The sequence below is a fragment of the Copadichromis virginalis genome, linkage group LG23, assembly GCF_057382275.1.
Source record: "Copadichromis virginalis isolate Kocher_CV1m ecotype Utaka linkage group LG23, C_Virginalis_male_GT1.1, whole genome shotgun sequence".
NCBI lineage: Eukaryota > Metazoa > Chordata > Actinopteri > Cichliformes > Cichlidae > Copadichromis > Copadichromis virginalis.
Window position 1 is genome coordinate 51,298,833 of NC_140639.1, and position 14,576 is coordinate 51,313,408.

At 40.9% G+C, this 14,576-nt stretch overlaps 1 protein-coding gene across 2 annotated transcripts in view; it reads left to right on the forward strand.

Annotated features, from left to right (window-relative positions):
* The first annotated feature begins 1,733 nt into the window (after nucleotides 1-1,733).
* dmd (dystrophin) overlaps nucleotides 1,734-14,576 on the forward strand; it is a 289,532-nt gene continuing 276,689 nt past the window's right edge. For both annotated transcript variants that reach the window (XM_085449001.1, XM_085449002.1), the window contains exon 1: nucleotides 1,734-1,992. In XM_085449001.1, coding sequence (XP_085305127.1) covers nucleotides 1,911-1,992 — 82 coding nt within the window. In that variant the 5' untranslated portion in view covers nucleotides 1,734-1,910. The remainder of the gene's footprint in view (nucleotides 1,993-14,576) is intronic.

Here is a 14,576-nt window from a genome sequence, read left to right on the forward strand (position 1 = left end):
TTACAGGGTTAAAACTAGTAACCTAGCAACTTTAAGGGGATGAGGAAAACTGCAACAAAGCATTCTGCAAGCAGTTTGAGCAGGTTAACAAAAAACAAGTTCAACAGAAGAACCAATGATAAATCATGATTAAACAAAAACAGCAAAACACAAGGAAAAAAACACAGCCTGAACAATACAGGCTAAACATATGGTAACAAGGAAAATGGATATGAGCAAGAAAGAGAAGAAACTGAGGAAGAGAAAAGAGGAGAAATGAAGCAACAGTTAACTCTTATCTCAACTCTCCATTTCTCAAGTTTACAGTTTTTTTACAGCAGCTAGGACACATTTCTCAATACTTAGGTCACTTTTGCAAAACTCTTCACACAATCCTCCTAACTGACCGTCAGCTTGGCAAAACAGTTCATTTCACATTCAAAATGCACTACAACTACCAAAACACATCATTCAGGTCTCAAATAAACTCATTCTTCCAGAACACTAGCAAAGGTTGACAGCCGACAAACACACTTTGTCACCCACAAAACAATGACCTAAAAACACTAACAACATGTAGCATTACACAGTGTTTCCTGTGTAAAACAAGGACACATCTCTGTTTATAATTTCAATATATGTTACTGGAATGAATCAGACATCATGCAGAATTCGTTAATATTTGTTTATGTAGTTTTATTTTTTTGCACTAAGTAATCCCAAAATACAAGAATTTGTATACACACCATCCACTGATACACATACAGTAGTAATGCTAATCTACTCGGTCTTCTCCATTTGGCCACAGGTTCTCATCCACATCACATCTTATGTCATCTAGGGCAACACACCTAGGAAAGAATCTTCTGGCTGCCAGAATTGAAGGAGTTGAACAATTGAAGGAGTAACATCTGTGTAGATGTTCATCTACAATGAGAATCAGCTGTGGCTGGTTAAACTGCATTTTTAGATTTAAAATATGTTTCAATAAAATATTGCTGTTGCATTTTGCTGTCTTTTTAAGTTTTGCATTATGTTATTGTTTTGGCCATAAGTTTAACAGTTTTGAAAACAGTATGTAAGCACATGCAAAATGTCCTGTACGTACAAAGATTTTTGGCAGTTGTTGTGTCTGAGTGAGAAGATAATTCATGAAATTTGAGAGATGTAGTCATTGAATGCATTTTGTGCCAAAACAATGATAACTGGTCCTCAGTTTAGCCCACATAGACTTCTGTTGTGCTCACTGTGTGAGGAGTTTTGCAAAAGTGACCTAAGTATTGAGAAATGTGTCCTAGCGTCTGTAAAAAACTGTAACTTACAGATGTCAAGGATACACATCATTTTTACCTTTAATGATATTTTAGGATAAGGTTTTACGATTAATTTCACATATGACGCCCATGACCTAAATCTGTGAACATCAAAGTGAACTCATCCTAATGCTTTAATAATTTTTGTTACTATCGCTGGAAGCATGAGATCTGACCACCTGCAGGTGAAAGATGAGTCCATGGGTGACTCACTTTGATATTTTTCACACTTCACCATCAACTCTGTGCGGAAACTCGACACCCAACGAATCCGCCGATAGATTCGTTGGGTGTCGAGTTTTACGCTTGGCGTCTGTCAAACGGGACAGGGGCCCACGATGAGCTATTCCCCCAACACCCTGCTATTTAGAGGTGGGAATGCGCTAAGACCCAGCCCCCTCTAGAACACCTGCTCCTCTCCTTCTGTGCCCCTGTGACAGACTGATCAGTGCTCCGCTTGACTTTGTCCACTGCTTCACCACAGTTCTACATCGTGCGCTCTACCTTTGACAGTTTGCTCTGAAATTTGTCATTTCGCGCTGCCCCCTGGTGGATTTTAATCTGTCCGTTTCTTTACTTCTCCCCATTAATTAGCATTAAAACCGGTGCGTTTTGTCGATGGCGGAGGGTGTGCGCCCTGAGGACTATTGTGATGAGCCGGCGGAAGACGAGTTTGGAGAAATTATCAAGTGTCGATCTGGTAGGAAACCACAACATCCCCTCCCTGTGTGTGTGTGTGTGTGTGTGTGTGTGTGTGTGTGTGTGTGTGTGTGTGTGTGTGTGTGTGTGTGTGTGTGTGTGTAAAGGAACGCAGTTTCCTGTATATAACTGATACACAGTTTGAGAGGAGCTGAGCGCATTACTATGGTTCCATGTGAAAATCCGTCCATGTCTATGTTCGAATCCACTTTTTCTGTAAACACTTGCTAGATTAAAAATATATTTGAAGTCGTTTATTGCTGTTTAGACATCATTGGCAATTTATAGTCTTTATAATTCCCGTCAGCAAAAATGTTCCAAATATTTTTGTTTCTGAAAATAATAACTACCTTTCCAATAAGTCTGTTTGCTTCCTAAAGAGGAGGGTGAGGCCTGTTGTAGCCTTTATCAAATCTAAAAACAGCTCATGTTTGCGACCCTTGTCTTGTTGTTGTATGTCAGAGTGAAGTCATTTAGTCACAGCGTCACAGGTTAGACAAAAGCCAGATTTGTCCTTGCTATGGTGCTCTTGTACTGCAAATCTCAGGGCTGGAACAATCAGGATCTTTAGCCACACATGTGCTTATTAGTGAGAGTCATTACAAAATGAAAGCGGTGTGTGCTTCACTGGGAGTCATTTTGAAATGTCCGTGTACAAAAACAATAAAATACATAAAAAATACTTTCACTGGATCTGACATGTGTGCAAAATTTCACGAGTTTTTGAAAATGTTGAAGCCCTCAAAAACGAAATTGTTGCATCTGTTCCATCAAAAGAAATGGAACAGATACAACAGGGCCTTTGCACTGTCAGTGCTCGGGCCCTAATGAGGTAATTTAACACTATTAGCACTACTGAAATATAACTACTGTATAACTAAAAACTAGATAGAAATAACTCAAAAACAAAAAAACTAACAAAACCGAAAACAAAAGTCTCTATAATATAACAATATCCAAAAAACACAAAACAAAATCCGTCGACTGTCACAGAAATAATTCAACCTCCTGAAATTTTTCTAATTATTTAAATTTTTGGTATCACATTACAGATCATGTTGACCCTTTTTGTAAGTATTGTACATAAGAACTAAGCAATCAGATAATTCTTAAAGACAGTAAGTGTTTGAATTGTTTGTATTGATAATAAAAACAACCGATGACTCTGGACTTGAAGTACTCCTCTGAGGTAGTTTCTTACATTACGTGACATTCTGCCATTTTATCATCCAAGGTTGAGCCTATATGTTACAAGATCACCGAATACGCATGTATCCTCTCTCTCTCTATATATATATATATATTCCAATACTTTCATCGGTGTGCCATAGGGTCAGTTATGTTACCTCATTTCATGATTGCAAGTGACTTGCAATTATAATAAAATATTCTAGGAATTTTCATAAATAAATAGATCTGTTTTCTAAAACACATTCATGGATGTACATGTGGTGGAACTGATATAGTGCACTTTAATTGAGCAAATGAGCAATTAATGAAATCATATGTATCAAGTCTGGGATTGTCAAACACCCAGTCATTGTATGTAATGCTGCGTGTATTGTTAATATCATTTCATTCATTAAATAATTCCTGGTGGCACATGGCTAAAATGCTCTGGGGGAGGTTGTTTTGTATGTGAACTGTGACCCAGACACGGTGTTGCTTGCGTTGCGTTGGAGGCTGTGGTGATTCTATTTCCAGTTAATGATCTTGTAAAAGGGGAGTGGCCTGGCATGGTCCATGGAGTGGTGAGTCACGAGCTAGTTCCATTCTTTTGCTTCCTTGGGCACTGGCTTTCCTTTAGCCTGTCTGTTTGTGTAAATTTTTTTTTTCTTTTGGGACTTCTTAAATAAAGCTTTAATAAATTAATAAAGCCCCACTCCCTCTGACATACACTGACTTTCTCTTGTTTCTATGTCTCTCTCTCATTGACTCCCCCATGGTACAGCTGATAGGTCATCTCAAGCTGGAAATAGTATCCAGCTGGCCTGATGGACGCTGCTGCACAGTGTCAGATAGCCTAGTTTGGGAGAGTGCCATACCTTCTCTCTCTCTCTCTATTTTCACTTTCTTTTACTCCTCTTTTTCCAACCTTCAATTTTTCTTTTTTACTTGCTTTCCCACGCCCTCTCTCTTCCTTCCACTTAGTTTACATCTTCTTCTCTGCTCCCCATCAGCAGATTCTCTTTCTCTGTCTTGTTCTTGTGTGCCACCTTCCGCTGTCTCCCTGTGTTATATTTTACCACCCGATCTATTTTTCAGTGTATGACTACGGCTGTCTGTCAGAGGCCAAATCCAACAGTCTGTCTCCATGCTCTGGGCATCTCTGCAGATATTTAACATACCGAGCTATAAATGCTTGTATCCAGGCGTCTAAAAAAGACCCAAGACACACTGAATGGAAAACAATTAGAAATTTCCAGTTGTTGTCTTTCCTAAATATTCTATAAAAATATTGTGAATATATCCAGAAAACAGCAATTCGATATAATTTTCCCACTCTGTTCTGTTTTTATTTTATGGTTGTTTAACATCACAAAATGTTGAACAATTGATATAAAAAAGACCATCTGCACAGCTAAGAAAAATATACCAGCTTACACATAATATTTTAATATAGATGCAACAATTATTAAACCTCACGCATTTGTCAGACCCACAGAGGTATGAAAACCATAAAATGAATGCCTGTCTTACAACTACAAGATAACTTAAGAGAACAGTCAAGACATGCAATGAACTGGAAATGCTCACTCATGTCCAAAATGTCTGTGAGGACATTTATCAAAGTAAGGTTTATGAGTCTGTTTTGCAATATGGTTGTGCATAACTGTGTTTTCAATCCAAGCTGGACAATGATACTTGGATGCTTAGTGTGTGTGTGTGTGTGTGTGTGTGTGTGTGTGTGTGTGTGTGTGTGTGTGTGTGTGTGTGTGTGTGTGTGTGTGTGTGTGTGTGTGTGTGTGTGTGTGTGAAGGATATGAAGCTCCTTAATCTGCTGCTCTTCTGTTGGGCTATAAAAAGAGCACACTCATAACATGATAAAAACACACACATTTAATGAAGGACAGATATGCATTGAGTCAGGTTCAGGTAATAACATTTATGGACAGAAGATGGCAGCAAAGACAGCTGCCATCTTCTAAAAGTGAATCAAATGAAAAAGTCTCTTTTTAAAACGTGTTTTTTTAATTTAATCTTTTAACTTCATGCACATTGCATCAAGCAAAATGAAATTATATGCAACAGTCTCTGACTTGAATGAATTAGTTTTACATTTAAACCTATTTTCTGCATATAAAATAAAAAAAATTTGTGTTTACACTCGCTCTTTCAAATAGATGCAAGTAAAACACAGCAAAAAATAAATCAAAGATTCAGCGGCACTGAGTCCTGTCGCTCCTTAATCTATTTTCACCTGTTTAGCAGGAGTGGGGCTGGTGGAGGTTTGCCCGGTGCCACAGCAGAAAGAAGTTTTCTCCCCACGCTGATGTTTTTGTCACTTTTTACAGAGTCAAACTCAAAGTAATGTGAGTACTTCCATGCTTTAAACGCTGCATGGTCGTACTCTCTCCTGCACTCTATATATTATCCATTGTTGATCTGCACACGTCTGTTGCTGCCACGGACATCGCACGCTCGTACGTCATTGTCATGAGACACTCTCACAAACAAAATCACAGTTTAGTAATGAAGTAACGCAACCTGTTTAAGGGAAAGTAACAGTAATTAACGATTAACGTAACGCATTACTGCCCATCTCTGGTGGTAAGTAAGTAGGGGAGTGATGGATATTAACTCATGCACACACAACCAGTTGGGGTTTGGTGAAGGGTTAATTGTATGAGTCGCATGTAGTTTGTGGGGCTCTACAGAGCAGAAGGAGGATTTGGGTTTGGTGGAGTGGAGCAACTGATTGCATGTTTGTGAGTCTGTAGGGATGCTGTAATGAGTCTGGTAGTCTAGGATCCCAGCAGAACTCACTTCCTGCTCAGTTCTTTACAGACACGCACATTTGCTCATACAAAAAACCCTTTCTGGGTTAGTAGGAGGATACTTTTTTCCAAATGAGGTTGTATACCATTCAGATAGAAGTAGTGCTGACAGCTGTTGGTAGGGCTCACACTGATCAGTCAGGTTAAAAGAAGATTGACATTATTTTTCTTTGTGGCTGAAGTTCACCACAAACTAGTGCTGGACTGGTAATCAAATTGTGTCCAGATGGGTCAGTCTAATTTTGTAAAAATTTTGGTCAATAAATGGCAACATGGGATGAGTATCTTGCCCAAGCATATATGGCATGCAGACTGGAGTAAACTGGGTTTGAACCACGAACCTTCCAGTTAGTAGGGGACCTGCGCTACCACCTGAGCTTCAAATAGAAGCAGATTTTTTTTTATACCAGTTATCTTATTGGTACCAAAGCCTGACTGGTAATCTGGTGGGCCAACACTAATTTGAGCCAATGGGTCAATTTGTAGGGCTGGTGCACAGCAACCCTTCAAGCAGTGACAGCAGTCCATTTGTTCATTTTCATTACCAATACTGTATTGCCCAATCAAATCCTTAACGAAACCCTCCTCTCCCCTACCTTCACTGTGCACTCGTGCAACATGTAGAACAGAGTTTAGTGTGGAAGTGTGGAGCTGAAAAACTAAGACAGACAAAGAAAAGAAAAGTATATGCAATAAAATCATGATAGGCCGTCTGGCCCAAAATTGCCAGGGCCAATTATTTTTCCCAGTTCGTCCCTGCTCGATACATTTTTCCATTCAGCAACAGAGGCTTGCATGGTGAGCGTGCATACAGGCCATGGCAGGGAAGTGCATTACTTATTGTTTTCTTTAAAACAGCAGTGAAGTCGTTCAGACGTAATCAGTGATGTCAACTAAAGCAAGCTCCGGTCCACTGCGTCACAATAAATAGCCTATCGAGTCTGAAGCGAGGTTCGAAGCCTCAGTGTTGGCGGTTATGTCGCTGACCACAAGTAAATGTATGAAGTTTATTTCAGCCTCATGCCTTTGTGTTTAAACTGCAAGTGACCACTGGCCAAAATGACAAGCGGTATCACGGGTGCTGCCACTAATGAGTGAGGTGGGGTGAATGTGATGGAAAGAAATGGAAAGGAAAAATATTTTTGTGGCGGGGGATAGCGAAGGTGCTACAGCTGATTCAGTGTCTAAAGAATGAATTAATCCTAGATGAAGTAACAAATCTGGTCAAATAATTACTGAAATCTCAGGAAGCAAGACCAGAGAAAAGTGTCATCCCAGTGAGGATGAAGAAGCATGCAACACAAGCTTCAATAAATCCAAGCTCAAAGTCAAAGAACAAAGAACCAACAAACCTTCAGGAGTGATAATGCGAGCTGTAAGGATGGAGGTGAACCTGATGAGGAACTTAGTCTAACTGGTCAAAATGTAACTGAACTGCATCAGAAATAACTACAGGGTGTGTGCTCAGCAGCCAGCAGATGGATACCAGACTCACACCAAGGATGTTGACAAGTGGGTGAAAAATTTTTCTGACAGACAACTCACTGAAGCAGAGGGAAACATCTTTCCAAAAGGGTTACACTTTTGCTGTGGGTTCTCAGAATATTTCTTTTGTGAGTGTGTGTATGTGTGTCAGATGGCAGAAGATATGCGTGAGACCTTAAATAAGGTATGTTTTCATCATACTGAATTCTTGTTTGGAAAGTTGCTGCAACAATGCAAATATTTCAATGCTTGAAAAAAAAAAAAAAGAAAAAAAAAAAGAAAATATGTGGTGATAAACAAGATCCTCACTTGATCAGGCATTGCATTACAATGTCTAGAGTCGCTATGGATACAAACCTTACTTTCAATTTTATCAACTAAGAAGTATTTCATTGTCAGTTCATCTACAGGGTGGGCCATTTATATGGATACACCGTAATAACATGGGAATGGTTGGTGATATTAAAGTCCTGTTTGTGGCACATTAGTATATGTGAGGGGCAAACTCCTCAAGATGGGTGGTGACCATGGTGGCCATTTAGAAGTCGGCCATCTTGGATACAACTTTTGTTTTTCCAATAGGAAGAGGATCATGTGACACATCAAACTTATTGGTAATGTCACAAGAACAACAATGGTGTGCTTGGTTTCACCGTAACTTTATTCTTTCATGAGTTATTTACAAGTTTCTGACCACTTATAAAATGTGTGCAATGTGCTGCCCATTGTGTTGGATTGTCAATGCAACCCTCTTCTCCCACTCTTCACACACTGATAGCAACACCGCAGGAGAAATGCCAGCACAGGCATCCAGTATCCGTAGTTTCAGGTGCTGCACATCTCGTATCTTCACACCAGAGACAGTTGCCTTCAGATGACCCCAAAGATAAAAGTCCAAGGGGGTCAGATCGGGAGACCATTCAACTGGCCCACGACGACCAATCCACTTTCCAGGAAACTGTTCATCTAGGAATGCTTGGACCTGCACCCATAATGTGGTGGTGCACCATCTTGCAGGAAACACTCAGGGAACGTGCCAGCTTCAGTGCATAAAGAGGGAAACACATCATCATGTAGCCATTTCAAATATCCAGCGGCCTTGAGGTTTCCATTGATGAAGAATGGACCCACTATCGTTGTGCCCCATATACCACACCCAACCATCACTTTGTTGGTCCAACAGTCTTGGAGGGATCCATCCACTGTGGGTTAGTGTCAGACCAGTAGCAGTGGTTTTGTTTGTTAACTTCACCATCACATAAAAGTTTGCCTCATCACTGAACAAAATCTTCTGCGTGAACTGAGGGTCCTGTTCCAATTTTTGTTTTGCCCATCCTGCAAATTCTGTGCGCCGATCTGGGTCATCCTCATTGAGATGCTGCAGTAGCTGGAGTTTGTAAGGGTGCCATTTGTGAGTAGCTAATATCCGCCGAAGGGATGTTGGACTAATGCCACTCTCCAGTGACATGCGGCGAGTGCTACGCTGTGGGCTCTTGCTGAATGAAGCTAGGACAGCCACTGATGTTTCTTCATTAGTGACAGTTTCCTTGCATCCACATTTTGGCAAATCCAACACTGAACCAGTTTCATGAAACTTAGCAAGCAGTTTGCTGACTGTAGCATGGGAGATGGGTGGTCTCGTAGGGTGTCTTGCATTGAAATCTGCTGCAAAATGGAAAAATGTGAGTCATGTGGACTGGTGCTTTTCTCACTTTTGTCACTGAAAGGACTTTCTGCTATTGTCTTCATTCAAGTTTCTTCTTGTTTTTTCTCTGTGTGTAAATCTAACATTTACACACAGAGAAAAAACAACATTGAATGCACAACTGGAGGAGCTCCAACAACCAGTCTTCTGATTAGTGGATGACCAGAGCCACAATCACCCTAGAAATCAGAGTGAGGTATTTAATTGGCTCGTGATAGCAGCAACAAAACCAAAGATATTTTGCTTGTAGAGACAGAGGACAGAAGAAAGCAGAGGGGGGGCTTCACATATCACATATCTCTGGTTCAGGTTTCTTGAATCCTTGTTTTATGTATCACAGGAGGAAGTATCTTTGGAAGACGATTTGAGATATCATGTCCTTGGGTGACATGGTAACTTTGCAGTCTACCTTTAAAACAGCTGAAGGTGTGGATATGGAGAGGGAGGTCTGGTCATTCTTCTTACTCAGCTGCCCATATGACCCAGAGTCAGACAAATGTCAGAAGACGTCTTAAATGTCCTGTCAAAACCAAATGCTGTGTGTCCTTTGGCTCTGTATGAAGAATATTTGATTTAATAAAATATATTATAGTCTTTTTAAACTAGCTGACAGTTGCTAAAAACTTCTGATATATGTATATGTACAGTATTAGTACACTGAACAAAAATATAAACGCAACACCTTTGTTACTGCTCCCATTCCCCATGGGATGGACGTAGAGACCTAAAATTCATTCCAGATACACAATATAACCATCCCTCCCAAACAGTGGTCACAAATCAGTCCAAATGTGTGGTAGTGGGCACATCTGCTATATTGAGATAATCCATCCCACCTCACAGGTGTGCCACATCAGGATGCTGATCTGACATCATGAGTAGTGCACAGGTGTACCTCAGACTGCCCACAACAAAAGGCCACCCTGGAATGTGCAGTTTTGTCTCACAGCAAAATGCCACAGATGCCACAAGCAATGAGGGAGCGTGCAATTGGCATGCTGACAGCAGGAATGTCAACCAGATCTGTCGCCCGTGCATTGAATGTTCATTTCTCAACCATAAGCCGTCTCCACAGGCGTTTCAGAGAATATGGCAGCACATCCAACCGGCCTCACAACCGCAGACCTCGTGTAACCACACCAGCCCAGGACCTCCACATCCAGCAGGTTCACCTCCAAGATCGTCTGAGACCAGCCACCCAGACAGCTGCTGGAACAATTGGTTTGCACAACCAAACAATTTCTGCACAAACTGTCAGAAACCGTCTCAGGGACGCTCAACTGCATGCCCGTCGTCCTCATCGGGGTCTTGACCTGACTCCAGCTCGTCGCCGTAACAGACTTGTGTGGGCAAATGCTCACATTCGATGGCGTCTGGCACGTTGGAGAGGTGTGCGCTTCACGGATGAATCATGGTTCACATTGTTCAGGGCAGATGGCAGCTGAGAATGTCCCAGTTCTTGCATGGCCAGCATACTCACCGGACATGTCACCCATTGAGCATGTTCGGGATGTGCTTGACCGGCGTATACGACAGCGTGTACCAGTTCCCACGAATATCCAACAACCTCGCACAGCCATTGAAGTGGAGTGGACCAACATTCCACAGGCCACAATTGACAATCTGATAGACTCCATGCGATGATGTGTTGCACTGCATGAGGCAAATGGTGGTCACACCAGATACTGACCGGTTCTGGGTCCCCAGACCCCCAATAGCGCAAAAAACTGCACATTCCAGGGTGGCCTTTTGTTGTGGGCAGTCTGAGGTACACCTGTGCACTACTCATGATGTCAGATCAGCATCCTGATGTGGCACACCTGTGAGGTGGGATGGATTATCTCAATATAGCAGATGTGCCCACTACCACACATTTGGACTGATTTGTGACCACTGTTTGGGAGGGATGGTTATATTGTGTATCTGGAATGAATTTTAGGTCTCTACGTCCATCCCATGGGGAATGGGAGCAAAAACAAAAGTGTTGCGTTTATATTTTTGTTGAGTGTATGTATTAGCTGACTGAGGACGGTTCTCTCTGTATGTGCTCTCGCAGCTCCTCAGATTAGACGTCTGAGACAGCTGAGCTGATTCAGATTCAGATAGACGCTTTTTAATCTAGCTTTCGGTCTCTACTGTTTGCTGTGTATTCTCTCTCATCTTATATTGTGGTGTCTTCATTACTCTCTATTTTCATTTCTATTTTACTATTATGTCCTCCCTTTTTTGCACAGTGGTGTCAGATACAAACCAAACACTTCTAATCCCTCTCAGTTCCTCACATTTCATCTCACATCAGCAATGTTTTTATTTTTAGCTCCTTAAAATTGTGTCACAAGGGAGATGAAAGCAAAGATGAAATGGGAGAGATGGTTTTGAAAATAAACCAGTGAGGGGGAAAAGAGAGTAAGTGAAAGAGGCAAAGGAGAATGGATGAAAGGATGTAGAAAGGAGTGAAAGATGGATGAATGAGTGAAGATTAGAAAAAAGGAAGCGATTAAGCCCAAGATTTGTCAGAAGGGACCACAAGAAGATTTTAGATGAAGAATAAATTCAGGCCTGTTGTGGCAAAGGTTGAAAGACCAGACAGGAAGAGATGAGTCATTTTCCCCCGCAGCTCCTTAAATGGAGGGGCTCAGAGGTCTAGAGATGGTGCGTGAGCTGATGGGAGGGCGATGAAGAATGAGTTTTGTAATCACTGCTAAACATGGGAAACAGTGAAGGACTATGAATGTTATGTGGGTCTCTGAGCTGGTAAGCAGATAGTGTCACTCACTAAACATGTGTTGTGTTAAAAGGATCCTAGAGGCCAAATACTCTGATTTTTCTTTTGCTCTTCACTTTTTAAGTGTGTGAGGTAGCAAAACGTAAGCAGCAAGTGATAGGAAGAAAGCATCAGCAGACTGTTGGAGTTTCTTTTAAGGGTCCTTTATTTTTCTGGCGTCACCTTTCAACATTTGTTTCACAAAACATAAGAGCCTGCCAGTTAAAATCTCATCTGCTTTATACATAATTCTGCCCACAGCTGAAACTCATTAATCTCTACCATTGAGAATAGAGGGTAGACTAAATAACACAGTCTAGACAAAGAAACAGGAATAAAATCATTCTTCCACTTAACAAACTCATTCACCCAACTAAACGAAAAGTCAATCTCTTCACAAAATCCCACTCATGAGGTTATTTTAAAGGAAGTAAACAATTTTACAGACCTTCATTTGGTTACACCCAACTGACATGATCAATGACATAATATCCTATATAAACAGGAAGTACTGGGGCAGCCCTTCCCACATACCTGTTTCACATATAGGACCTGCACAAAGTAACACACAATGGTAAGTATAACCAAACTACATAAAACAAACCAATGATTTGTGACATTAGGCTTTAAGAAGATTTGCACTACTGTAATGAATGTAACCAATGCTACCACAAACACACCCGGGATCGTATGCAGAGCCAAGGTTACATGTGCAGTGTCTACATTAACCCTTTAAAGCCGGTCAGAGCAGCACGCTCTGTTTTGCGTAACTATTTTTAAATCCCGGTAGCTCTGCAACCACATAAGCTAGCGCAATAATTTGTTTTGCATATGAAACCGGAGGAGTTGTACTTACATCTGATGCCATCAGCTTGTCCTCGGTCACAGTTTCCTTCCACATAAAGCTTTGCAAAAACTGCATAAAAAGCGCTTGCAGCGACAAAAACATGATATTCCAGAAACACGCTTTGCCGTTCCGATCAGCTGTTCGTAACACTTCCTACATCCATCAGCGCGAACTTTCGCATGTCCGCCATGACCTGCCCGAAACCGGAAGTGGCGTCATTTTCGCGGAAATGTAGTTTTTTAAGGGTCAGGTTTCCTAAATGGGGAAAATGGTATGTGAGCACAGTTCTCATAGATAGTTAGTTTTAACTATATTTCTAAACACAGGCACCGTCTCTTCATTTCAATATCAAGTACAAATAAAGACATGATCATTTTCAGCATTAAATATTGGCACAATTAGCAGTAAATTCCCTTTTCACAAGAAGAAACTTGTGGCAAAACCAGGCTCAGGGAGAGGCAGCCATCTGCTGTGACCGGTTGGAGGTGAGAGGAAAGGGAACCGAGAAACAAAGGATAAAAGACAAACTATAGGAGAACGAGCCCAGGGTTAATTATTGCTAATGATTTAATACAGTAGTGAATCAACACAGAGTGAAAAGAGGTAACTGAAGAAGAAACACTCAGTGCATCATGGGAAGTCCCCCCAACAGACACTTCCTAATGCAGCATTACAGGATGAGTTCAGTTACCTGATAAAGCCCTGAATATAAGCTTTAACAGAAAGAAGCCTAAAAGTAGAGAGAGAGTATCTCCAGACTGGGAGCTGGCTTCATAGTAGAGGGGCTGGTAGCTGAAGGCTCTACCTCCCATTATACTGAAAACTCTGGGAACCTGCAATCTCACCCTGCAGCCTTAGAGTAAAGTACTGTGTTAAGATAATAAGGTACTAAAAGGTCTTTAAGGATGGGGGTATGATAGTTCAAGATTTTAAATACGAGAAGGACTAATTCTGAATTTAATTGCGAGCAAATAAAGAAAAAGGTAATATCAGGGAAATCTAGTCTGTCATCCTGTCCCAGTTAGTACTCTGACTGATACTGAGGGCTTTTCAGGGAGCTTTGAAAGTGACCACATGGAAATGAAAAATAGTCCAGCCTAGAAGTAATAAACGCATGAACAAGCTTTTCAGTATCACAATTTTTAGCAGTGTGAATGAAGTCCATCCTTCTCATGTGTTTAATGTGCACACTGAAGGACGACTAAAAATGACTCCAAGATTCCTCAGTGTTGCTGGGAGCCAAGGCAATGCTATCTCAAATAAGTGTCTGGTTAGACATAATGAGTAAATAAAGATAGGTATCATCTGCATAGCAAAGTGTTTATTAATATTATTACATAAGGGAATAATTTATAATGTTAAATAAAGATCTGGTCTCAGCACAGAACCCTGTGGAACTGCAATCTGTTGCCACGAATGTAGCAGAGGCAGAATCCACACATCAAGCACAGCTCTCGCAGCCACAGACTGGGCCATATCCAAATGGGGCTAATTTATAATTCATACGTGTATAAACTAGTTCATCTCATTAATGAACAGCATTCTACAATGCACAGTCAAATTTGCCCCTCAAAAAATGAGGAAGCAATAATTATACTAACAAAACAGTATGGTATGAGCTCGGCTTTGAAATTGCGGCAGTTCAGAAATGAGAGAAGTGTAAATAAGAACCATGTCTTGATAACTAATCCTTAAGTGGAGCGCAGGATTTATCCAAAAGTTTGCTTTATTACAAACTGTTCCTCCATATTAACCTGAAATCTATGTGTAACAACTGGCAAGTAAG